Source organism: Passer montanus, unplaced genomic scaffold, assembly GCF_014805655.1.
Source record: "Passer montanus isolate IOZ18808 unplaced genomic scaffold, ASM1480565v1 scaffold20, whole genome shotgun sequence".
Classification (NCBI taxonomy): Eukaryota; Metazoa; Chordata; class Aves; order Passeriformes; family Passeridae; genus Passer; species Passer montanus.
The window spans coordinates 4,875,097-4,900,091 of record NW_024366592.1 but is presented as its reverse complement, the minus strand read 5'-3'; the positions used below and the strand labels follow the sequence as shown (position 1 = coordinate 4,900,091).

At 41.4% G+C, this 24,995-nt stretch overlaps 1 protein-coding gene across 1 annotated transcript in view; it reads left to right on the top strand.

Annotated features, from left to right (window-relative positions):
• Positions 1 to 23,545, top strand: part of KIAA0930 (KIAA0930 ortholog) — a 58,440-nt gene extending 34,895 nt beyond the window's left edge. The window contains exons 3-10 of the mRNA XM_039708107.1: positions 2,296 to 2,403; positions 3,753 to 3,830; positions 8,562 to 8,663; positions 9,099 to 9,239; positions 11,300 to 11,494; positions 13,649 to 13,811; positions 16,761 to 16,916; positions 18,650 to 23,545. Coding sequence (XP_039564041.1) covers positions 2,296 to 2,403; positions 3,753 to 3,830; positions 8,562 to 8,663; positions 9,099 to 9,239; positions 11,300 to 11,494; positions 13,649 to 13,811; positions 16,761 to 16,916; positions 18,650 to 18,690 — 984 coding nt within the window. The 3' untranslated portion in view covers positions 18,691 to 23,545. The remainder of the gene's footprint in view (positions 1 to 2,295; positions 2,404 to 3,752; positions 3,831 to 8,561; positions 8,664 to 9,098; positions 9,240 to 11,299; positions 11,495 to 13,648; positions 13,812 to 16,760; positions 16,917 to 18,649) is intronic.
• The last annotated feature ends 1,450 nt before the right edge of the window (positions 23,546 to 24,995 follow it).

Genomic DNA, 24,995 nt, shown 5'->3' with positions numbered 1-24,995 from the left:
GATTAATCAAAATTAGATTGTTTCCCTCATCTACTCACATCTTTAGTTTTTTGCAGTAACTGTCATTAGTTTGTGTAATTCTATTGCCAATAAAAAATCATGGATGGGAACTTTGGAAGAAATAAAAACAGATCAAAAGAAGAACGATGTCTACAAACCTTTAAAAATATTTCTAAGTTTAAAAATTAATGGCTAAGAACAGCATGTTCAGCTTTCATGGTATCTGATGACAGTGCCAATCCTGAAATTTTACTGTTACCCTGTTCCTCACTATAGTTTGGAATTCCAGCTTTATTTTTATTCTATTCTATGTTTGTATTGAAAGTGTCAAACTACATTCACCTCAATGTACTACCTCATCATTTTATATTTGTCTCAGCTGCTTCAGTGTGTTAGGATAGGCGGAGTTGTTTCTATGTTCTGAGATGATTTGTGATTTTTCATTTGCTTGATTTTTAGTACAGCTGAAAATCTTGCACGTAGTTGTGTCCAGTCAGCAGTTCCAGTGTGAAACCTTTAGAAGAAATTGCAGGATGTTGATGTTGGTGCCCACTGACACTGCTCCATCACTGGGCAGGGCAAAGAAAATACAACAAAAGGCTCGTGGGTGAGGATAAGAGCAGGGAGAGATTCCTCACCAGTTACTGTCACAGGCAAAACTGGCTTAACTTAGGGAATTTAGTTTAATTTATTACCAATGAAAAATAAAACTAAATCTTAAAAACACCTCCCCACCCCTCCCTTTTTCCTGGCCTTTCCTGGTTTTCTCTACCTCTTCACCCTTTTGGCCACATGGGTTCATGGGGAGTGGAGATTATGGGAAGTTCCTCACACATTGCCTCCACTTTTTGTCCTTAGTGTGAGAGCTCATCACACTCTTTCCCTGATCTAGAGTGGGGTCCCTCCCAGGGGAGAGTCCTTCAGGAACTGCTCCAGTGTGGATCCCTTACACAGGGTCAGTCCTTCAGACACAGGCTGTTTGGTGTGGCTCCCCCACAGGGTCACAAGTCCTGCCAGCAAACCTGCTCCAGCCTCCGCTCTTCTCTCTCAGTTACTGCCATTGTGGATTCTCCACGGGGTCACAGCCTCTCTCAGGCATCTGCCTGCCCCTTCTTAAACCTGTTATTCCTGAGGTGCTGCCACTCTCATGGACAGACTCAGCCTTGGTCAGAAGCACATCCATCCTGGAGCTGCCTGGCTTTGGCTCTGCTGCACTAAGGGAAACTTCTGGCAGCTGCTCACAGGAGCTGCCTCTGTAGCTCCCTTCTACCAAAACCTGGCCACACAAGCCCAGTACAAAGAGGTTTCCAAAATATCCTTTGTGGAGTGCACAGGACCATCCCAAGGGACACATGATGTGACTCTTGGGTGTGGTCCAGGAGTTGGACTGGATGATCTTTGTGGGTCTTTTCTAAGTTGGCTTATTCTGTGATTTAATTATTGGTTTTTGTCTTCCCAGAGACTCCCATGCCAGTGGAAAATAAGCAATAGCCATGGTCTGGACTGTGTTGAGCATTAGTAGTGACATGCTTGATTCTGAGGGATTTTGTTAGGAGAAATATGGATGTGCCTGCATCCCTGATTTTATTAATTTCATTTTTGCTGAAACATACCTATTGTATTTGTGAGGTGTCCAGAGGAAGGAAGGAATGATGAATTTGACTTTGTTTTTAGAAGGCTAATTTACTATTTTAAGATATTATATTAAAGAATATTAAACTAAACTATACTGAAGAATACAGAAAGGATACTTAGAGAAGGCTAAAAAGATAATAATGAAACTCATGACTCTCTCTCCAGCATCTGACACAGCTTGACCCTGATTGGCCAATAAGTCAAAACAATTCACATGAAACCAATAAAACATGCACCTGTTGGATAAACAATCTCTAAACACATTCCACATGTGAGCACAACACAGGAGAAGCAAATGAGATAAGAATTTGTTTTTCTTTTCCTCTGAGGCTTTTCAGCTTCCCAGGAGAAAATCCTGGGCGAAGGGATTTTTCCAGAAAATATGACTGTGACACATACCTGTTAGAAGAAATCAATTAAGCTCCTGTCCAAAACTGAGATTCTTCTGCACAGAGAGATTCTCTTGCCTTTCTTCCCTGTTTGCCACACATCCCTTGTTTCCCCAGTACATTTCCACACAAAGCCTTGCATCGTCAGCAAAATCTGATCCTGACAGAAAACTGGAAAGCTTCGTGATGTACAGCTTCTGATTCCAGTCTGATGTTTGGAAAGAGGTACCTTTAAGTAATCGTTTTCAAAGAGAATGTGGTATTTTCTTAGCAGGTTGAAGTTGAAGTTTACCGGAGAGATTCTAAGAAGCTTCCTGGCCTGGGAGACCCTGACATTGACTGGGAAGAGAGTGTCTACTTGAACCTCATCCTGCAGAAGGTAACATGCTTATCTATTTTTGTGATGCTTATCTAGTTTTATAAGGTGATGCTTATCTAATTTTCACTATTTATGCAGTTTGGCCTTTCAGAATCTAAATTAACTTAAGCTGAGATGTTTATTATTTTTCAATAGAGTCCTAATAGCTTTCTACAAAAAACTTCAACTGTATGCAGTGAAGCTAGGCTGAGTTTTATGCTGTGTAACAAAGTTTTGCAAAAGGAAGACTTCATCCAGTTTAATGTTTTTTGAGAATGAATGAGACTTAGATAAGCAGCATTTCCATTAGAGTTCACTGGTGCAGCTAAGAGAGAAGAGTGCAAATGCAGTGTCATAAATTATGCTGAGGGGTTACTGCTCTTCACAACAGAACTTTGATAAAATATTTGGGGGTAGGAACATGAAGCTAGAACTAATTATTTCTTTAACTGACTAAGAGGTTGTTTGGTTATTGTGTGTGTTACATTATGGCTTAGGAAAGCTGAATATTGCTGTAATCATTTGAGATGCCTTAAAGGTTTTGCTCATTATGATCTCAGAATGGGAAATTGTTGGCTCAGGCACACATCCTTGAAAATAAATTGTTTTCATTCTCTCTCCTTCCTCCCAGAAGTCTCTTTGCAGAACTTCTCTGTAGAGGGCAGTTTTTGCCTTTATTTGATGCTCAATAAAACCAGGATACATTTGCCACAGTCAGAATTCAGAGCTGTTACTACAGCTGGGCACTGCTGTCCAGAGCTGTTGCACTTGCTCCTTATAAGCTTTTTCAGGTTGTTTGGAAGGGTGTGCTAGTGTTTTCTGACCTCTCTAACATGTCACTGATTGAGAGAGTGACACTCATTAGTGTCTCTTTTTCCTGTTGAAAGGGAGGAAATCTTTTCTATACTAAAATGTGCTTAGAGGTTTGTGGGTGTGTGTGCTGCTTACTCCTCCAGCTGAAATTAAGCTTGTGTTAAACAATATTGGCAGGACTTTCCTTAACCATCGGTTGGGCATTTCAACAAGCAGCTGTACAAGAGATTTCAGTGTCACTGAGTTAATGAACAAACACAGGTTCCAACCAATTGGTTCCAAACCCCTTGGTTCCTACCAATTCCTTTCCCCCAAAAAGGAATGAAGTACTGATAGGTTTAAGTGAAAAAATAACATTGTATTATGAAAATAATAAAAAAATTGTAGGTGGTTCAGTATAGTAAAGAGAGTAAAGAAAATGGCTACACCAAAATATCTTACTTTTTAGACAGACAGCTAAAAAATTAGTCAGAATGTGTTCTGCTTCATGCACATGGATATTTTGTTTTCCTAAATGACTCTAAATATTTATTTCTCTGTCTGGTGCCCTGTTCCAGCTGGATTATGTGGTGACCTGTGCTGTGTGCACACGCTCCGATGGAGGAGATATTCATATTCACAAAAAGAAATCTCAGGTGAGCTTCCCCTTTTATTGCTTTGGATCAGAGGTTGGTATCCAGTATTACCTAATCCTAAAAACTGCTCCAGAACAGGGGCAGTGGTTCTCAGGCTGTGGTCTGACAGATTCATCCTCCTAAACCATCTCAAGTCTTTGCATAGTGATATTTCTTGCCAGTTATCTAGATTTGAGATCTAAATGTCCTTTATAGCCCCTCTGAAAGAATTGTGAAGACCCCTGCATGCTTCAGGGTGTATATCTTTGCCTGCTGGATTTAGGGGAGAGAGGGAAGGTGCCAGGGGGAGGAAGGAATATGATGCCCAACTGTTTCCCAGTCTGAGACTAAACCTGAAATTGTATGAGATCTGGAATATGAGGAGCCTTCAGGGTAAGTTTCTAATGTAGAGCTGCTAAATGGAAGGCAATTCACTGATTACCAGTTTGGTTTTTTTATTATTTTACAAGATTTTTAGTCTCTTAAACTGCTCATTCCTTCCATAGGCTTTTTTCTATTGTGTGCAGTAAATCCAGGGTTTAGCATGGTGGAAGAGACTGAATAACAAGCACAAAGGGGATAGGAACAAGAAACCTGAGGCTTCCCCACTCAATTTCAATTTGTAATGTAGACCTTGTAACAAGTTCTGCTAGCTAGCAGAAATTCTTCTTTTAAAAGGCTCCTGTTGCATTTAAATGGCTGTTGCTCCCAGGCTTTCCATTTCCTTAGTTCATGCAGCTGCTTGCATGGCTTTACTTAAATAATCCAATGCTCTTTAGTTTTTGATTATGTTTAACCACTTTAAAAAAACTTTACTTTGTCTACAAACAGAACTAGCAATGCTGATTATTGTCTCTGTGATTTACATTGATTACACGTAATTTTTTCTTTAGGGGCTGTTGAGATGCCACTTTGCAGTGCTGATTTAAGCCTGTTATTTCTCATTGCTTTTTTCTCTGTTGGCTAGTCCAAATTTCACCACAAGTTAACTTCTGCAAATGGTTTTGAGAAAAATCTGTAAATATTATTTGCAGATTTGAAAACTAGGAAGGAGAAGATGAGGGATATGGCCTTACTGCATGTGAACAGTATTTAGAATGAAGAGGAAGTTTTTTGTTCCTTCTTTCTAGCTCCTACTGTGGGACTGCTTGTAAATTGTTGTCTTCCCTTTTCCACATAAACTTGCCAGTACATTCCAGTAACATTTCAGCATCATTGTGTTGATCTATAGAGAAACAAAGGCAATTCCATATGCTGTGAAAGCATGTTTGCAGTTGGGCATTTCATTGTCACATCCACTCTTGAGGCTGTTGGTTTTGAATGAAGAAAATCCAGCTGGTTTGGATCTGCATTTCTGCTCTGATGGCTCTTGCTTTAGAAAATGTGTCTTCTCCTGCCCATATGCAGCCAGATGTTGATGCCCTAAGATTTGCTGTCCTACTTGAGACCTATGGCAAATCACTGTGCTTGCACAAGTGAGTGCCTGTGGCATGAAGCCGGTATGAAAAAGGCTGACTTTATTTTGCAAACTGCTGTCTTGACAATAAGATCTCCACAAACTGTATTTTCCTCAGGTGTGCCTGACTGGAGATGAATTTGGGAGGGTGTTTTGTTGTTCATTGGCTGGTCTGAGAATGAAGATGCCTGGAAAAGGTCCTTGTTTCAGGCATTGGTGCAGTTAGCATTTTGAGGAGTCTAATTGCTTTCTAATGATGTTTCTGGTCTTAAACCTTTCTTTTTAATTCTATTCAATGTGCATAAAGGTTGCATAAGTACAAATAAGGAAAAGCAACCCTCTCATGAATATCTAATATCCTGTCCTTAATTATGTTTTGTGTTGAATGGTTTGTAGCAAGAATGTCAGAGCTTGACAGCCTGCTCTTGGCATGTTCACAGTGGCTAAGATTTGACAGGTTTCTTTAATTCAAGGCTTTGTTTGTAAACAATTGTGGAAGCAAAGAAATCTACTTGGTATGAATTCCTTCTCCCTCCTTACCTACTCATTAATCTTTTTGGAATGATAAAATCTAAAGCCTTCAGCTGTTTAAACAAAGTCACAAACAAAGTCACTTAAGGAGTTCAGGACCTGCTTGGGAGGGAGAAATGTGCAAGAGGAAGCATAGTGATAGGGAAAGAAACAGAAGCACAAGATGACAATGAGAAACCAAGTACTTGTCCTCCTGTGAGCCATTGTCTTGGTTTTGTCACCGAAACTGCGGGAAAGCAAAAACTCTTCAAAAACCTTTTCAGTGTTAGAGAATCAAAGCATTACTTTATTCTGGCCAGGATATTGTCCTGGCCAGGATGTGCAAACAAAATAATTTCACCCACACATTGCCTGGATTGTGCAGAGAAAATCATTCCATCACACATAATTTTTATTAGATTTTTCACATACAGTCAAAACCCATAGAAATTAATTGGTTCAATATTCATTGGTCACACATTACGCAATTCTTAGTATCTGGTTCCCTGTTGGTTATCAATCTCTTCCCCTTAGGTGTTAATTAGGTTCTCATTCTTCGTTCTCTTATCTCTCTTTTCCCAGACCAGGTGTCTCCCGCCAGGGGTGATGTTTGGAGTTGATATTTGCTAATGGTTGTTGTCTTTTGTGTATCTTCCCAGTCTGTTGAGATCTTAAGCTCATCAGGCCTTAAGTGATGAAACAGTCCCTGAATTAAATTCCCTCTTCACCCACCCTGGGGCAAAGGTGAACAAAACCCCTGACTAAAGTTATATTAAAAAAAAAATAAACTTGGTATAATTTCCAACAGTTTGAGACAGTCTAAAGAGAGGTGGGCACTCTGAAGTGAGTAAACTCCCCCTTGATTCCAACCAATTCCTTTCCCCCAATAAGGAATGAAATACTAATAGATTTAAGTGAAAAAATAACATTTTATTATGAAACAGCTACCAACAGTCAGGGGGAAAAAGTAAATAACTACTAGATACCAAACTGCTATAACCCAAAACCCCGTGGGAGCAAAGAGAGACCCAAAATGCCAGAAACACATTCTCAAAATGGGGCACGTGCAGGAGGCAGCCATGTGGCCAAGGGACAAAGGGAAGATGGCACCACACTTCTCCCTTCCAAGATGGCCTCCCAGGTGACCGTGTGTCCCCAGGAATAAAGTGACAAGATGGTGGGGAACCATCTTCTGGAACGAAAGTGACTTCCCTTCCAAGATGGCCTCCCAGGTGACCGTGTGTCCCCAGGAATAAAGTGATAAGATGGTGGGGTTATAGATGGGAACACACTCTGGAACTAAAGTGATTTCAGCTTTTATTATAAGGCCTAAAGCTTGGAGGGCCCGTGGGTCGAGCAAGAACGTTCCTGACAAGCGAGGATGCTGCAGCACCGGATTTTCTTCCTTTCTTGAGCAGGGATGTTCCTGATGTTCCACAGTCTTGGATGCCCCCTTTTTTATCCTGTTTTTTGTTCCTTTGAATTGGTTTCTGTTGGGAGCCTTCATTTGCATGAAGGTTAAGGGGCTTGATTGGCCCTTCACAGTTCTGTCCAGGCTGGCTCGTTCTTGCTTGAGGGAGTGGTGCACTTTACTTAGGTATGGCACGTGCTTAACAATTATTAACTATTTTACTACAGTTTCTAATCTATTTTTGACAGTGGCAACCCCTAGCAGGAAAGCAGGAGCCCACAGAGCAGTTTTTGAGGCAGATGGAGACTTGCCAGCCGCTTCCTCCTGCTGCTTGTGGGCTCTGCTCCCGGCTGTGGGGTGGGGAAGAGGACCAGCCTGTGGGCACTGGCACAGCATGGCCTGGCCCCTGAACTCACTCACTTTTTTGTCATTGCAGGGTGAGTTCTCAAAGTTCGCTTGGAATAGTTTCTAGTTGCAAAATGCAATTTTTAGAAGTAGGTACAGTTGCAAACCTAAAGGTGCCACAAGAGAGCGGTTCTCCATAGTCTTCTCTCCTGGCATGGCTGGGACTGGAGTGAGGCCTGCTCCAGGTGGGCACCTGGGGAATTTGCCCCCAGACAGCCCAGTATTGCTAACTGCAGTCTCCCCTAGACAAGGAAAAAAACGAAACAAAATGAAGACAGAATGAAAAACAGGAAGGACAGTCTTTGCCTGAACAAAGACTGAGTAGCCTGCAAAGTGAATACTACACAGCCAAGAGCCCAGACCTGCCTCCACACCGATTTCAAAAATGCCCACAATAGCACCCCACACACACAAGGTCTGCAGCTGTGGGGTCAGAAAGATACAGTAACAGTTTTGGGGTGCAGATAGATGTGGAATAGAACAACATTGTGAATCACCCCAGGACAGCCACGCTACCCTTAATGAGGGAGGTTGATCTTAGTGTGGTACTAAGTAAACAACAAGAAATTAGAGTAAAGGTGTTGTGTCAGCTGCTTCATGGTAACTTTCTTGCGCTGTGGCATTTTACTTTGCAGCACATTGCAGCAACTTAAAGGCCCCTGAAAGTGGTGATGAAAAAGTACAGTGGTGTACTGTAATGTGGCCAGAGGTCAGGTACACACGGGGAGATTTACTGTGAAGCAATGAGTTTTTAATTACTTGTATGTGAAAGGATTTCTCAAGTGCCGTTATTGCAAATCTGGCTTTAGTCAGAAACCAGCTCAGCTGTGCTTGCAGGATTTCCAGCATCTCTAGTGTAAGTGAGCAGTGCCAGCCTGAGGTGTTTTGTAATTACTTGCCTTGTGTTTGGTGTGTCTGTTCCCAAGCACATGTAACTGAGAAGTGACATCTTCTTCTGCATCTTTCTCAGCAAGTGTTTGCGTCCCCGAGCAAGCACCCGATGGACAGTAAAGGAGAGGAATCAAAGATCAGCTACCCCAATATATTCTTCATGATTGACAGTTTTGAGGAGGTGAGTTCCTTGTTGCAGCAGCAAAGTTTTGTCCTATTCTAGTCTTATGTCCTGATTAGCTGTTTTCTTGTACCTTTTGATCAAATGGTTTTGCCCAGTTGAGGGTTATTTTCTGCTAGATCTTACTTTATTTTTATTTACCCTTCATCTCTCTTTAACATTTGAAATCTGATCTTAAAGCTGGATTTTGGCATTGGTTTCAATGATGGGCTAAAGCATGACAGACTGATGTGAGAGCTACTCATGTCAACAAGGCTACTCCAGGCTGTGTGCACTGCCTGGAGCCTGGTTTTTTAAAAGGCTGGGGTGGAACATTTTGCTCCCTTTCAATTTATATTGAAACTTCCTTGGGCATAAGGACAGCCATCGGAATCAGAACGTATTTTGATTTGAACAACTTTCCATCAAAGTCTTTCATCTTGCGTCTTTTTTCAGGTTTTCAGTGACATGACTGTGGGAGAAGGAGAAATGGTCTGTGTGGAACTAGTGGCCAGTGATAAAAGCAACACCTTCCAAGGGGTGATTTTCCAGGGGTCCATCCGCTATGAAGCACTCAAGAAGGTCTATGACAACAGGGTAAGGAGCTTCTGAAAGACAATGTCCTTTGCAGCAGTGGTGCTCTGACTAGATTTTCTTTGTGGCTCAGGCTTTTTGTCCTGGTAGATCAGCTGCATCATAGAGTCTGGTTTTTTTGGCTTTGCAATTTAGCTGAAAGGTGCTGGTTTTGGCTCAGGTAACTGAGGGTATTCAGACTGGGGTATATTCCTCTGCTGTTTGCCAGAAGGAGGGAGGGTGGGGTATGTAGTCAAGAGTGTGACACAGGAATGGACCTGAACAACAGTTCTTGGAGCCCCTTCATTTTTCTTGAAAAGTCATAGATATTTCTGTGTTCAGAGAAGGTATGACTTCATGGGAGATTTTAAACTCTGGTAACTGCCTTGTGATAAAGTGTATTTTTCTTCATTAATTCTTCATTTTCACTTGGCTGTATTCAAAAAACCCTTGTAGTGTTACTGCCACTGAGAGGAGCTTTCTTTGCTTTCTATGGAGGCATGAAATACCAGCACTTTCACCTTCAAACTCAGTGCTGAAATGAGGAGTCAATGAACTTCTCAAATGGTTTATTATGAAGACAGTCCTGAGAGATTTTTAGAAACAAAAGAAATTCTCACAATATCTACTCACACATCTATTGTGTCTCTAAATTTCTCTTTGTTTTGCCCTTGTCAGGAGAGTTCCTGAGTAAGTTCCCATCTCCCTGTTTTAAATGTGAGCCATTACACTCTTCCAGCAGGTTTCTGAGAGAACATGAAACAAAAGTTTTTTCTCTCCCACCATCATCTTGTGGCCTTACACCGTCAGCAGCTGGGTTATTTTAATAAGTGAGAATGCAGAATCACTGAAGACAACATAAAAAGAAAGCCCTGCAGCAAAAAGAGAAGATTTGATGTAGTAAAGTCACCTCATAGCCTAGGAATGTCCTGACTGACCACATAGCTACTTGACATTATTTTGTTTTATGAAGCAAAATTGTTAACTCTTCAAATATTTCATCATGGCCAGAGGCAAAACTTGAAATTTTACCCTTTTTTTTTACAGAACAGGAGTAATCTCTATGTTTTGAACATTATTTGATGTCAGGTGTTTAAGAGAAGGTTTAGATTGATACTAGGAATAATTCTTTTACTGGAAGAGTTGCCAAACACTGGAACAGGCTGCCCAAGGAAGCGGGGGATTCCTCAGCCCCTGAGATATTTAACAAATGTGTAGATGTGACGTGATTTAGTGGTGGGCTTGGCAGTGTTTGGATTGATTGGACTTAATGATCTTCAAGGTTGTTTCTAACATAAATTATTCTAGGATTCTGTAATTCTCACTACAATACAAGCTGATGAGCATCTTGGCCTTTTCATAAACTGATGAAAATTGCAATAAATCACTTAACCTTATGGATAAAAGCTGAAAATTTAAGGCATCATTTTCACTTAGCAAAACCTTGACTGTTTTCATATTGGTCAGTTCCCTTTTTCAGTTCTCAGTCCAATTTTCAGTTCAGTTGTGGTGACTGGAAATTGGACTGAGGAGAGAGGATTTAAAGCTGTCAGGGTGTCTTGGTGAGCCTGCAGTGCAGGTTACTTGTGCATGGGGCTGGTTCCTTTTTTTTTGGCCTTGACAGTGGAAACAAAAATATCAGAAATTAGTTGGGACAAAGTGGTGACCCAGTTGTGGGGTGTGCTTTGCTGGTTTGAGGAATCTTGTGTGTATGTCTATTGCTTTTTGGACTCAAGTGAGTGCCCCAGCACAGGCTGCATTGGGTTGAGCATGTGCCTGCCTCTGCTCTCATGTGCCACAGTGTGTGGACATGAACAAAAACCTTTGCTTTTCTCTCATTGTGCCACTGCTAACTCTGCCTTTTGGGTGGCTGAAGGAGTTGTTTCTTCTCAGAACCTGCTTTTGTCTCTGTAAAATTACTTTCTTTTTGGAGATTGCTTCAGACTGTAGCTTAAAATGTTTCTTAGGAATTATTATTCACTATGGTTCTGACTTTTTCTGAGATGACTGCTTTCAGAGGATGTTATTTTCAAGTGGAAGAGCTGTTATTGCATGTTTTTCTCTCCTGTCTTCATGCATTGTAGGTGAGTGTTGCAGCTAAGATGGCTCAGAGAATGTCTTTTGGCTTTTATAAATACAACAACATGGAGTTTGTCCGAATGAAAGGACCACAGGGAAAAGGACATGCAGAGATGGCAGTGAGCAGAGTTTCCACTGGTGACACTTCACCGTATGGGACAGAAGAAGATTCAAATCCAGACTCTCCAGTGCATGAGAGAGTAAGTAGCAGACAGAAATATTCTCTTAAGGTGAAGCATGAACATGCTTTGTTCCAAAGACAGGAGCTGGGGTTAATTCCCATTGAGGATCTGCACTGAGGTTTGCCTGTGTGTAATTTGGTTGTGCTCAGTATGTGAAATGAATTCTTTAATGCAGTTTTCCCTGAGCAAATGCTGAATACAGAGATGGCTGGATGATTCATGCTTCTGGAGGAGTGTTTTGTTGAAACAACAGCAATCTTGATGCCAGGGAAACCAATGATTTTGCCTGTTATCTAGAAAAAAAAGTCAATTCCACTTCTGTGCAAAGTGGGATTTACGTAGAAACGTGGAATTTGTGTATTATATAGGTTGCTAAACCTCATAGGGAAGTGGTGCTTTTAGGTTGTGCCACTGAGGAATGCTGCCAACACAAAACCTGTATAATGCTAAAGCAAAGGTCACAGATCCAGATGCAGCATCATATTCATACATATGCTTAATTTTAATGCAAGTGCAGTAAAATGCCAACAGAATCAGCACAGACGCTGATTTGGCCTTTATTCAATCCCGAGCCTTATCTTCCATTGAGACATTTTACTGGTTAATGGGGATTAGGCAACAAGTCTTCAAAATACCTGCACAGACCTGGGCTGGATCAGTACCTGATGGAGTCTAGCATGGTTTTCTGTGTAGTGCAGCTAACCTGTATCATTTAAAGGTCTGCAGAACAGCTTCTAGAGTCTCCATGCAGGCAGTGTGGTTTTTGTTTCTAACTTGATAAAAAGCAACATGAGCTACCAGCACAGAGGTCATTAACTGGATGTTCTTGCTCTCTACCCCAGAAACAATAGCCAGAAGAAATCAGGCCTGGAAGAGCAACAGGATTTTTTTGTCTCCAAGGCTTTCAGTGTTAGCTGGAAAAATTTAAAATTAGATTTAATAATGTGTTCTCACTGCTTTTTGCTAATGGTTTTAACGCTGATATGTCTGTTTCTGGTTCCCCCCACAGTGTGATATGAAATGACTCCCAAATTAAATACAGAGACAAGAACAAATTAGAAATGAAATGTGCTGGGAAGAGGATCAGTTGGGTGTTACAGTGCCCTTCTTTTATTTTTTTTGGTATTAGTGATAGAGGTACAACATGGAGCGAGCTGTGTTTCTGCACTCAACCTGGTTTGGCTGCCATCATCACTCCATGTCACCTCCCTCTGCATTTCTTTGGACAGATATGAGCAGTGTCATGTGCCAGCTCAGGGAGGTTATGGGATTGTTAAATAGACTGTGTGAAGAAAGAAGGACAAGATCAAAATTATTCACATCCATTGGCAAAGTAGTTATTCCTATTTTCTTCCCTTTCAAATGAAGCTATTAAAATATTTTCATTTTAAAACTATTAAAATAGTCAATGCCGGTACATCAGCACTATGTTTCAGTTCTCTCCAAAACAGGTGTACTTGGCTTTAATTGTAATTTACTCAATGGTAACTACTGCTCTGAAGGTAGGGTGTCTCCACAGTTTTGCCCTAACTTGAGTTTCACCACAGACAGTTCCCTCCCTGTCACCACTTGGACCAACCAAATCTTCTGAAGCACCACAGCTTCACTTTCTCCTTCCAGTATTGAAACACGACACACATAAATGAGAACATTGACTTAACTTCTGCCTCTGTGTGCTGGGCTTAGGAATTTGTGACCCTGCTCCCCAGGGACATTGACCTTCCACAAGGATCCCATGGGACAGCCTTCCCAGTAGGGAAACTGCTGCCTTGTGTGTGCCAAAGTAATGAAGATGCACGTTTTGAGTGTGTTCAACACAGTACATTCTTATTAAGTCTTCTGCATTTCAACATGCAAAATTAAGATTGACATTCTTGGTGTCTAAATTACTAATTTTGTGCCGTTATGACTGTAGATCCTTGTTAAAAGTGATCATCTGAGGAGAGAGGTTTTTAATTTTTATTCATGTAATAATTGAGGGTTGTGATATATCAAAATATTTTCCCCTTGATGAGCATCTTGAGGTGATTGTTCAGTTTAAATTCTCTAGCCACTCTGATAAAATGGTGCTGGATACCAGTCATCATTCTGATTTTTACACACGTGATTGCCTTGTGGCACACAGAGGGAAAACCAAGACTTTCTCCAGCATTTCTTTTATTTCCCTTCCAGGTTACTTCTTTCAGCACACCGCCAACCCCAGAGCGTAACAACCGCCCGTCCTTCTTCTCCCCATCCCTCAAGAGAAAAGTGCCCCGAAATCGAATTGCTGAGATGAAAAAGTCCCACTCAGCAAATGACAGTGAGGAGTTCTTCAGAGATGATGATGGTGGAGGTGAGAGAAGTATTGACAGCCAAACAGACTTGTCTGGAGAGGTGCAGAGCTGTGGAAAGGGATCCCAGTGCAGGGTTTTCAAGAAGATTTGCAGGGTGGAAAAACATGAGCTCCGCATACAGCCAGTGCCTCTGAAAATCAGATTTTTCATAGGCTTAAGCATCTCTTTGAGGGCTGGAGCCCACAACTCCTGAATATATTAAAACTTACTTCTTTTATGTGGACCCATTTGAGGGAGACTGGAGCTGAAATCCTCCCCTTTTCCCAGATGCCACAGTCTCTGGGGGCACATCTCCAGGTATAGTGGGGTTGGGTGTGCACTCAGCAACACATTCTTTGAATTCTGATTTGACCCAGAGTTGGTTAAAGCTGGTGAGAAAAGGCATTTACTTCAGCTGGCTTTGAATCAGTTCTGAACTTTATAGAGAAAACGTAATGAGTTTGTTTGCATTATAGTTTAATGCCTTATGGAACTCTTCCTTTAAATCCTAGTTACTCAGCAGGAAACACCTGGCAAGGTGGAGCCTGACTCAGAATATAGTGTATAAATCCCAATCACATCACAGTCTCGTGAGGCAGGAAACTCAAAAATGCCCATGTCCAAATTGCTTTCCATATGTTAAAAAACAGTTCAGTCAACAAATGTGTCTGTTAGCATTCTAACAGATAAACCCAAAGGGAATTTCCAGCTTACAAGTTCTGTTTGAGGTAGTGAAGAAATTGTCCATCAGCAGCACTGGACCACCTTAGCTAATAAAGAATTGCACATTAAAAAACATACTGAAGTGACAACATTTAATGCAAATTCTGTAGCAGCTGAAACTGATGGTAGCTAATTCAGCTAATTTAATTTATCAATAAAAACCTTTGCTCTTCTCTTTTTCCCTAATTTGCCTAATCAGAACATATGTTATTTCAAATGAGATGTGTTCTAGTAGATTTTACTAGGCACAGGGTAGTGTGGAGAGAAGGGCAGCTTTCCCCACATGTAGTCCTGTTCCTGGTATCTTTATTTTGGAGCATGCCCAGGATAGAACAGAGTTTAAGGTGTTTCTCTGGCAGCCCTCATAGGTTGTGCAGTGCCTGCTCAGGGTTGTCTTGCAGGGTCTAATCCTAGAGTATTTAATGATAATGCTGGACATTCTTTTTATTTTAATATCCTTTTCCTTCTAATATATTTATGGAAGTCTTTTTATTTTAATATCCTTTTCCTTCTAAGGAAACAAATTCTAGTTTTTCATATATTTTATAACATTCATATAAAATACCAAGAAATGGTTTCTAAGAGTCTTGACCTTATTGTTCCTCATCTGAAAAATGAAAAGAGTAATATTTTAACAGCTTATGCTAGGAAGCTTAATTTATTCAAAAATGAGTTTGCTACAAGGAATAGTAACTAAATTACTATTTTTTTATAAATTTCAGAAACCTGAGTGTCCTACCAGTGCTCCTCGGGAGCTGCAGTGGTGAAACTCTTATTTTGGCATGAAAAAGCCAGATACAGATGCAGAAGATGCAGAGATAGGAACAGAGATTTGGGTGCATCTTGGCTTTGTGGGTGGAGGAAAAGATGTGGATTGTGTAAAGATCAGCAGTGTCCTTGGTGCAGCCAGTGATGCTGCAGACTTACCCCAGTGCAGACAGACCTCTGGTGAACAGGAGCAGCCCATCAAGGCCCACTTCAGTGGCTTTGCTGTGTGCAGGCATGATGCACCAGGAGAGCTGTGCTTATTGCAGCTTCCAGAGTCAGATCCTTCTGCCCTGATCACCACAGAGCTCCTGGCACAGTGGTCATGCATGGGAAGGGGTAATAGACAGCTTGGCTATACACATGTGTAGGGCAGGAGGGAAAGATTTTCACAGTTTTTTTTCCTCCCACATTTTTATACATCTTTCTAGAGCAGCTGCCACCACATATTTTCCTCTTTGGATCACGATCTGCTTTCAGTCCCAAAGCTTGGATCACTCTGGTTCAGAATCGATCTGTTGACTTCGACATCTGATTTTAGCCCTGTGGGATAGGACTGAATTTTACAGGCAAATAGAGCAAAGATTTAAAAACTCCAAAAATCCAGCACGTGGCTGTGGGAGAGACCTGCACCTATGAAAAACTCCTCTGGCCTACAGGGGACTCAGTATCTTTTTGTTTTAAAAGTTGCTTGGAGACATCTCAATTAATTCTGAGAACAGTGGCTCAGCTGAAGGGTCCTAGGTGTGCAGGAAACTGAGCTATTAGTGTTGAAACTCTCCATGTCTGCTAGATGGCACTTTTCGATGTTTCTCTGATTTTTTAAGGTTTTCTAAACCTTCTGATGTTTACATTCTTGTAATGAACTTTCTCACACACTTTCTGTAAATAACTTATTGTTTTGCATTCTTTTATGGAGGAGGAGAAATTTGATGGACTGTTGGTTTGTCCATTGTCATTGGAGAGGTGGCACTTTCACCCTCCAATCCACTGTCACTTTTGGAAATCTATAAATTTTGGAGTCAGATAGTAAACTGCCTCTCTTTACCTTGAGAACGGCAGCATGTTCGCGTCGTGTTTTTTCGTGTCCTGTAGTGACATTTCTTCAAAAGAAACCATTTCTATTTTGTTACCTAGGTGAATTTCTGAGTGAGTAAGTACTTAATTTTAGGGCTATTCTATGATTTTGTGTATGAGGGAAGGCTGAGTTAGTGTTCTGCTGGTGCAGTGTGGTAACACAAGCCCTCTCCTGTCTGTCTGTGTTTTCAGCTGCTGCTGCTACCATTTCTTATCTTCAGTGTAAATGGGGAACTCTGTGCTAGGCAAGGTCTGCCTGGTTTTAAAAAGCAGTTATGACAGTGTCCTGCGTGTGATTTGTCTCTAAACAATGAATAGGAGGCTTTCCTCTTTTTTTTGAGTTTCAGAAGTGTTCCAGTGAAGTACAATCCCTTGAGGCTTGCTGTCTCTTCCTGCCTTTACAGATCTGCACAACGCGACAAATCTCCGCTCGCGCTCCCTGTCTGGAACAGGACGCTCGCTGGTCGGCTCGTGGCTGAAGCTGAACAGGACAGATGAGAACTTTCTACTCTATGCACACTTAACATACATCACTTTGCCATTGCATCGAATTTTAACAGGTGAATTTTGACACCCACTGTGCACAGCCTACCAAATCCTTGTTCCTCTGCTGTTAAGACAGAGGAACAAGTGTTTCTCTGTAATGCTGTTGTAAGTAGGAATTTATTTCAATTTAGGGGAAATCACAGATTCCAGTAAAAAAATGGGTCATTTGTAATTAAGGATGGATTTTGAACACTGTTTCAGCAAAATACATAATTATTCCTTATGATCGTTGTGTTGATAGTCTTACAGCAAGTTAGCTGGAGTTACCAAGCTTAATCACTCTCTCACCACAGACGTTTTGGAATTCACAGAAGATGTATTGTTTCTGCTGGCATTTAATATCTGCTCAAGAGGGTGGAACAAATGCTTCCATGCTCAAGTACTGGGTTTGAGCTTGAACATCCTTTTTGAGACTTAATTTGTTGAACATATGGTTTCAGGAATTAGGGTATATATTGAGATACACAGAAATAGGGCATGACATTTCTGAAGTGTAAGGCAGAATTTTCATCTGCTGTTTTTCCCTACTCTCATTTGTTTTAGTGGTCATGTTGTGTAGGTCCTGTTTCCAAGGCCTTTTTGTAATCAATGTATTTGTGCAGTGACAGCTTTGCAGGTAGCAGGAGCATTACATGTGGGGCAGGGTGAAGTGGGAAAGGTGCTCATTTCTCTTGGGTAGTTAGGAACCCTGTACTAAGATATTAAAATCCCAGTGACAGTGATCAAAGTACTTTTTAAAATGTCTTGAGTTTATGGATAAGATTTCACTCCAACCCTTCTGTCCATGTTGGATAATCACACTTCTGTCACCTTCTCCTCATATGTCAGATGATCCAGTTCCTCATCTCTGTGGCCCTTCACTGGACTCCGAATCACACTTCTGTCACCTTCTCCTCATATGTCAGATGATCCAGTTCCTCAGTCATCTCTGTGGCCCTTCACTGGACTCCCTCCACTGTGTTTAATTCTTTACAGGTGTGGCTGGAGCCGTCTGGAGCTGGGGATCATTTTTTGCTCATGTCATTTTCTTTGTGCAATGGCATTTGATCAGCCTTTTAATTGTGTGCTCTCTTTTCCCATGTTCCTTGTTCTTTGTGTAGCCTTGAAAAGGACATCAGCCCAGTTTCCAGATGTTTCTGTGTAGTGCCCTGCCATGTTGGTTTTACTGTGTATATTAGAAAGATGTCCATGATTACAACAGAAGTTTTAAGGTTCATATTCTGTCCCACTTGGACAGTATGGAATTAAGGAGCCAAAAAGATGAATGGTTTTTATGGCAGCTTTTTGAGTGCAGAAATGCAGGCTTTGGGCTATAGCATGAAGGGAAGAGTTGAATTATTTGTACCTAGAGAAGTCTCCCCAATGGACCTGGGGATTTGTCCCTTGAAGAATGGGAAACCCCTTGGCATCTCTTGTTAATGGCACTTACACTTGTTTCCCTGGAAAATACTGCCACTCCCTGTCTAATGTATTTTCCTTCATCCCAGTATAAATTATAGTAGATCAGCTCTCCTCTCCACCTGGTGGGATATATTTGCAGTTTGTCATCTTTCAGCTCCTCCCCGTTGCATCCTGGTTAACTCAGATTTTAACAGGCGAAGCCATGTACTGGTCATGTTCTAGATTCCTGGTGGGCTGTGCCACAGTCCACGCTTATGTCTCCAGTTCTTCATGCTTCCTGCTACCGTGGCTGCTCTCAGGAGCCTCTTAAGTTGGCTGTGTCTCTTTGTTTCTCTCCCATGCCCAGATATCCTGGAAGTTCGGCAGAAACCAATCCTGATGACATAGCAGAGAGCGGGCACTGCCTTGGAGCCTTGTTGCCAAGTGCCTATCCACAGCGGTTCTCCGTGCTAACACTACCATCTAGTGTCAGGAACATAGACCTCCGCAGGAAAAAGGGAAGTCCAGGAATACCAGCCGATCAAAAGTGCCTCTTTCTTCCTTCCTCTGCTGTCACACACCGAATGCCCACATGACTGGAGTGTTTCTGACTGGAAGAGGACTTTCAGCAAGACAAAATAAGAAGGGGCTGCGTTTAAACTGAGTCAACACTTTATGGACAGTTTGCTACTGTGTTTACTTTATAACTAAGAAGCCAACAATATGTACAGAATGTGCTAAACTTTATATTCTTTGGGAGAAACATTCTAAGAATTTCATAATGATGTGCTGTTGGACATCTCTCCATAGACTGTGGCCATACCCTCTCCTCGTCTGATCAGCCATTTGTGAGCGTGTGTGCCTCTGTGTGTGTGTGTTTGTGTGTGTGTGGATCAGATCAGGGAGAGAGCAGCTTCCTGCTAAAGGAAGAAAAGGAGAAAGATACATTGCTGTTTTGGTATGTGCAGCAGGTCAGGTCAGAGCTTAAAAGAGGCTGAAAATGTTCCCATTTTTCATGTGTCAGTGTTAGGACAGGTGAACTCTGCTGACAGATTACCGTATCTACCAAAGAACAGCAACATTTTCATCCTCAAGAACTGGCTAAGAAAATGAGCCAGTGAAAAGAAGGCTAAAATGTGCTGCTATAGTAAAGCTGAGGTTCATCTCCAGTACTAATGCTGCTTATCTTCCTCTCAGTTGAGTCAATACCAGTTTGAGTCTAGAGTGAAAAAAGGTGAGACTATAATCGGTCTCCAAAGGCTTAAAACCTTACTAGGAACCCATCCTCCTGCATGCACTGGACTTGGGAGTTTGCAGTCATCCTTGAGGTACCCTTTGTAGGCAAGGAGGGCATGGGAGCTGCTTTATGATCAGGCAGCCTGCCCAGATTTTCCATCTTTGGTTGTTACATGCTGAAGCACAGAGAGCTTTCTTGAAATACAAAAGATGGAAACATAATTGAAACAGTTTTGAAAAGTGACTAAAAATTGCATAGTAGCAGGTCTGAAAATGGTGTGTCAGGAGCTCTCAGGAAAACAGCCTTATGTTTACACATGAAGTCCAGCTCTCTCTAAACAGCAAAACTGCTGTGCTTGACATTTGAAAACAAAATGATTGAATGCTGAGGTTACTGTGCTCTGGCTGACTATTTTGATGACAGCCAGTACATACTTGGGTCTACTTAGGACCCCACAGCAGTGGGAGGGGTGGCGTGTCCCTTGGGGCACGTGAGACTCCAGTGCACGCACAAAGGAGAGAAAAGATGCCATTTTTGTCACTTTTCAGGCTCTGAGCACCTAAACCTGATGCTGTGGCACATGCTCTGAGCCTGGACCTTTGTCTCCCTAGTACCTGGTCTTTCCAAAGTGCTTTGTTGTTACTCTCACAGTAGCATCTAATGACTTAACCTCTCAAATAGGACTTACTAGGACCTTACTTAGGACTTTGCTTTTTTCCCTCAGGCTAGATTCCATGGAAATAGCTCCAGTTCAGCATAAAGGCAGACCAAATTTGCCCTGCAGCCCAACCTGATGACTCCAAGCATGGTAAGGAGGTCTGTCTGTATTTGAGGCCAGGCCTGGAATCTGTCACCTTAGCACAGCGTGGTGGCCTTTCTTACTCTGGCAGCATGAGTGTATGACAGGGACAGCTGACAGGTTTTCAGTTGGCTTCAAACGTGTTGCAAGAAAACGTTAGAAAAATGTTCCTTTGTCACTACCAGCACACCCACTTTTCATGCTGCAACCTTGGAATGTTGCCTGTGGTCTGTGTGGATGTGAGGGTGTTGCCACCATCTAACCTGGTAGCCCCAGCCTGGGGAGAGGTGGAGTCCTCACACAGCAGCTGAAGTGCCCTCTCCAGGAACTTGCCAGGCAGCCTGGGTGGGTACCTGAGATCCCTACAGGTAGTGCCTGGCATCAGTCAGTACAAATATTCTCTCTTTGCCCATGCTGAGGATTAAACCACTTCTCAGCTAGAAAACAAGCCTCTGAATGTGCTCCTTACTCTGTGCTTTATACTGCTGGGCTGGGCAAATCAGTGCTTGGTTTTCCTTCAAATGTTCATTGCAGAGGGAAGGGAGAGAGGGTTCACATTTGTACTAATCATGACAATTGATACCTTTCAGTCAGGCAGCCAGAGGAATGATGTAAAAAGGAAGTGTATCCAGACAGGACCCTCAGCTGTCGGTGCCTGAACACTTCTCAGTGGAAGAATTTGTAATGCTCCCTTGGTGTTGTATATTATGTTTAGGTGGCTTAACTTTGTGTGATTTGAAAGACTTGAGAAAATCTTGCTGTGTAAGATTTCAAAGCAAATGAGGAATGATTCTAAGCTAGTGCATTAGTTTGAAAGCAGTGCTATGGAAGGTACAGTTTAGATCCTACATCTGTGTTTCAGGAGGTATCATCTGCTTTGTTACGTGTATGTGGTTGGATTTTGATGTCTGGTGTTTGAAGGGCTGTAATGTCCTAAAAAAAGTGAATTTATTCCTTGTATCTTGCTAGTGGGATATGCTGTAGGTACATTGACGACTCACCTTTTCTACTAGAAAAGGAATACAAGTATGCCCTCATGGACATCCATGGAAAATAGAGGTCAAAAAGTCTACTGAATGTCAATAGTGCTTTTTGGAAGCAAAGATATTCCAGATTCTCAGTTATTCCTTCTTTAAACAACTGTCTTGGACTTTTTGTGTATAGCCAGTGATTCCCACTTTTTGTTATCAAATTCCACATTTTGTTCTGCTTTCAAACAAACCCTGAAATCTGTCCTTGTGTGGGCAGATTGACAGAAAATTTGATCAGAAAGTTTTCTTTGGGTCAGGATGGCACAGCTGGACCCTTAGCATGCTATTTCACTACATCAAAAAAGAAAAGTGAATGTTAGTAAGAACCTCTCACCCCATTAGTTTGGAGGGGATTTAATTCTGTAGCTCCTAGGCAGTAAACTGGATTCAGCCCCTGTTGCCATTGAATTGCTGCAGATGGAGCTGGGGTGTCCTGCAGTGCCATGAAGGCTGTTTGGCTGTCATTGTCCTAATGGTTGGAGCAGTGTGTTTCATTGGTTGTGCTGATGTTTGAAGATGCAGCTCAGTTAATGAAGTTGGGAAACTGCAGAACAGCTGTCTTTCTTTTTGTAATTCCACCATACCTCAGTTAACTCCTTCCATCCTTCTGCCCATTCATTCCCTCTGGAGATCAAGGCTTACCACTTGAGCTCTTCATAGATGTTGTATATTGATAGATGTCAAATACAAGGATGTGAATCTTTTCACCCATAACAAGTTTTTACTGTTATTGATTTAACCAGTATAAAAAGCTTGGGATTTTTTGTTTTGTTTTGGTTGGTTTGTTGGGATTTTTCTGGGGGGTTGTTGTTTGTTTTGTTGTTGTTTGTATTTTTTTTAAGAAAGCTCTTAAATCAATTGTTCTGTGCTAGCAGATTATTGCTCTGCCTTAGAGACCACCATGTATGTGAAATTATGTTCTCTTGTCCGCCAGGACAGGGCAGATTCCAAATCTCCTTTTAAAAGAAGATGCTTTTAGAAACTCTGAGTCTTTCAGCTGTCTTGGCTAATCCAGTTCATGTTGGTCCCTGTTCCTTCTCTTTTTATTCTCCTGGTCTTCATTGTTTACAAGGCTTGGGCATGTTGGGCTCTGGATTGCTGTTACTATTTTTATAGTTTTCTATTTCTGGGCATGGTGTGCTTTCCAGAAAAGAGAATTGTTTGCACAGGTGGCTTTTCATAGTAATATGTTTTTCCCAAAGTATGTTCATTATTTAGACAGTGAAGTCCTTGGCTCTGCAGACAGATTTTTTCCAGCAGACCCTCATGTACAGAATCCCATCTGATCACTGAAATTGTGTATGGATGTGGAATCCAGGGAAATAGACTACACTCTTAGACTATTGACCTGTTTCTTGCCAGTCACTAATTGTTCCTTTTCAAGATGATTTCTTGTCCTGTATTTTATAGTCTGAAGCTTCCATATTAAAGACAGATGTAAGATAAAATCTTCAGAAGTGCCTAAGCCCTGTTGTTACTCAGTGGGGTTTAAGAACAAATTTTTATTTAGGAAAATAATTTATTAGTCTTAAATTCTATCTGTGTTGTATGTAGCAGTGTCAAGAAATGACAAGTTTATAGTTCTTGGATGAACAGTGTCTCTCATATGAATTCACTCTTTGTATTTGAAAGACTCTCATGGTTTCCAAAGGTCGTGGCTGAAAGCTCTGGAAAGTGGATTTCCTGTGGTCACAGCAACCAGATGTCTGCAAATGCCTTACACATTCTGCAAGGTATGACTGCAAGCGTGTGGTGCTGGTGTGTAGAAATTCTGTGTCAAAAATAGGTACGATTATCCAGTTGAAGGCATTGTGAAGTAATTAGCTTTTACACAAAACCTTAAACAAAAGAGTATTTCACACCAGAATGTAGCTGTTTGGATACTTGGTCAAGATAATACAAGTCTGCAAGCAGGTTCCAATGTTGAATGTTCTCTATGTAAATATATAAATATTCTCAGCCTAATTTTATCAGCCTAACACATGTTGCATGGTTTGGGTTTTATTTGCCTCATTGATCATTGGTGTTGCTTAAAAGGTGATGGGTTGAAAATTGTGCAGGCACTGTACTGAGCCATTTGAACAAAGAGCAAGGAGAACGTTGTGCACCAAAAATAAAGTAGGCTGTGCTTATGGCAGCAGTGAAGAAAGTGTTGGACCCTGCAGCAAATAAACAGACCTCTTTAATGACCATGAACTCTGCTAGTGGTGTTTTCTCTCTACTGTGCCTGGTGCTTTTGGAGTTTGGATTTGTTTTCCTTCCTGGTGGCAGGCACCAGTGGTGGAACTCACGTAGGCATTGCCAGATGGATGCTCATGTGGCAGAGGGGCCTCATTGCTCTTCATTCTGATTGCACTTGGAGCAAAGCTTTGTTATGGAACTTCTGAGTGATCAGTCTCTGACAACTTGACCTTGGATAAGGGGGAAGAAGGTAAAATTCAGTGTAGTCCTAAATTTGTTTACAAAAGGTTTTCGTTCTGCCTTTAGAACAGCCCTGCTAAACTGATCTGTGGTTTGTTCTAAACTTGATTATGGAGTCATATTTATGTTTGTGCAGTGTATAATAGTGAGGACTGACGTCTGTTATGGTTTCTTCCTGATTAATTCAGGAAGAACTTCAATGTGGATTTGTGAATTGTCAGAAAAATGAGATTGTGTTTAGATCTGCACTGCTTACACTGCCTTTAATTGTGTGTACTGGCAGGGATCTGCCTTGGTTTAAAGACATGCAAGGCTCTGAATCCTCCCTCTCCACTTGATTTTTGGAAACATTCAGGAGATTTTTCTGTCTAAATTAGTTAAACACTCCTTGAACAAATGTTACCAACTATGTCCAGGAGTTGATGTGCTGAGGATTTCATTTCAAAAAATCCCAGACCAGGATGTTATATGAATCCATGTGGTAGGTAACAACATTTATCCTAAGCCATGTGTGATAGCTTGGAGACATGTGGGATATTAGGGAGAAATAAAACACAGAGCTTAAGAAGAACAGGATGTCTCAATTCTTTACATGGATGTTTGAGCAGATTGTTGGCAGTGTTGTTTTGTGACTGCTCATGCAAGTAGGCAGGAATCTTAGCTGGCTGGGAAATACTAAAATATTGCTTTGAAACAAGCTGTAATTTTCTTTTCCTTGAATGCTTCAAGTTGAAAGGTTTTGGAAGCAGCCATGATGGAGAAGCATTATTTAAATCATTACAAAAAGTGAAGAGCATTAGAACCTCATGAGTGGTGGTAATAAACCTCCCCTGCTTGCTTAGTCATTCAAGAAGTTTGGACAGGAAAAGGTTTGCTGGTTTTGGGTTTAGTTTTTAATCCAAATGCTGAGGGAAAAGAAGACTGCCATGGACATATTTGAAAAGCTTTCCCATCTTTATGAAATTAATTTCTTGAATATACTAAAAGAAGTGTGGCAGAACATCTTTCTCTGTGGTGTCCCCGCTTTGGGCAGCTAAGTTAGCTCATGTTCTTTTGTCCTGGAGTGTTGTGTCCTGCCTGGCCAAACCTGGAGAGTTCCTCCCAAGAAATACCCTAGCATTGCTTGGCACACAAGGTCAGATTTCACATAGTAAAATCACACTTTGGAGATTAAAGGAAAACTAGGAATCTATGTTAGCAGTTACTTGTGTACTCTTCTGAGAAG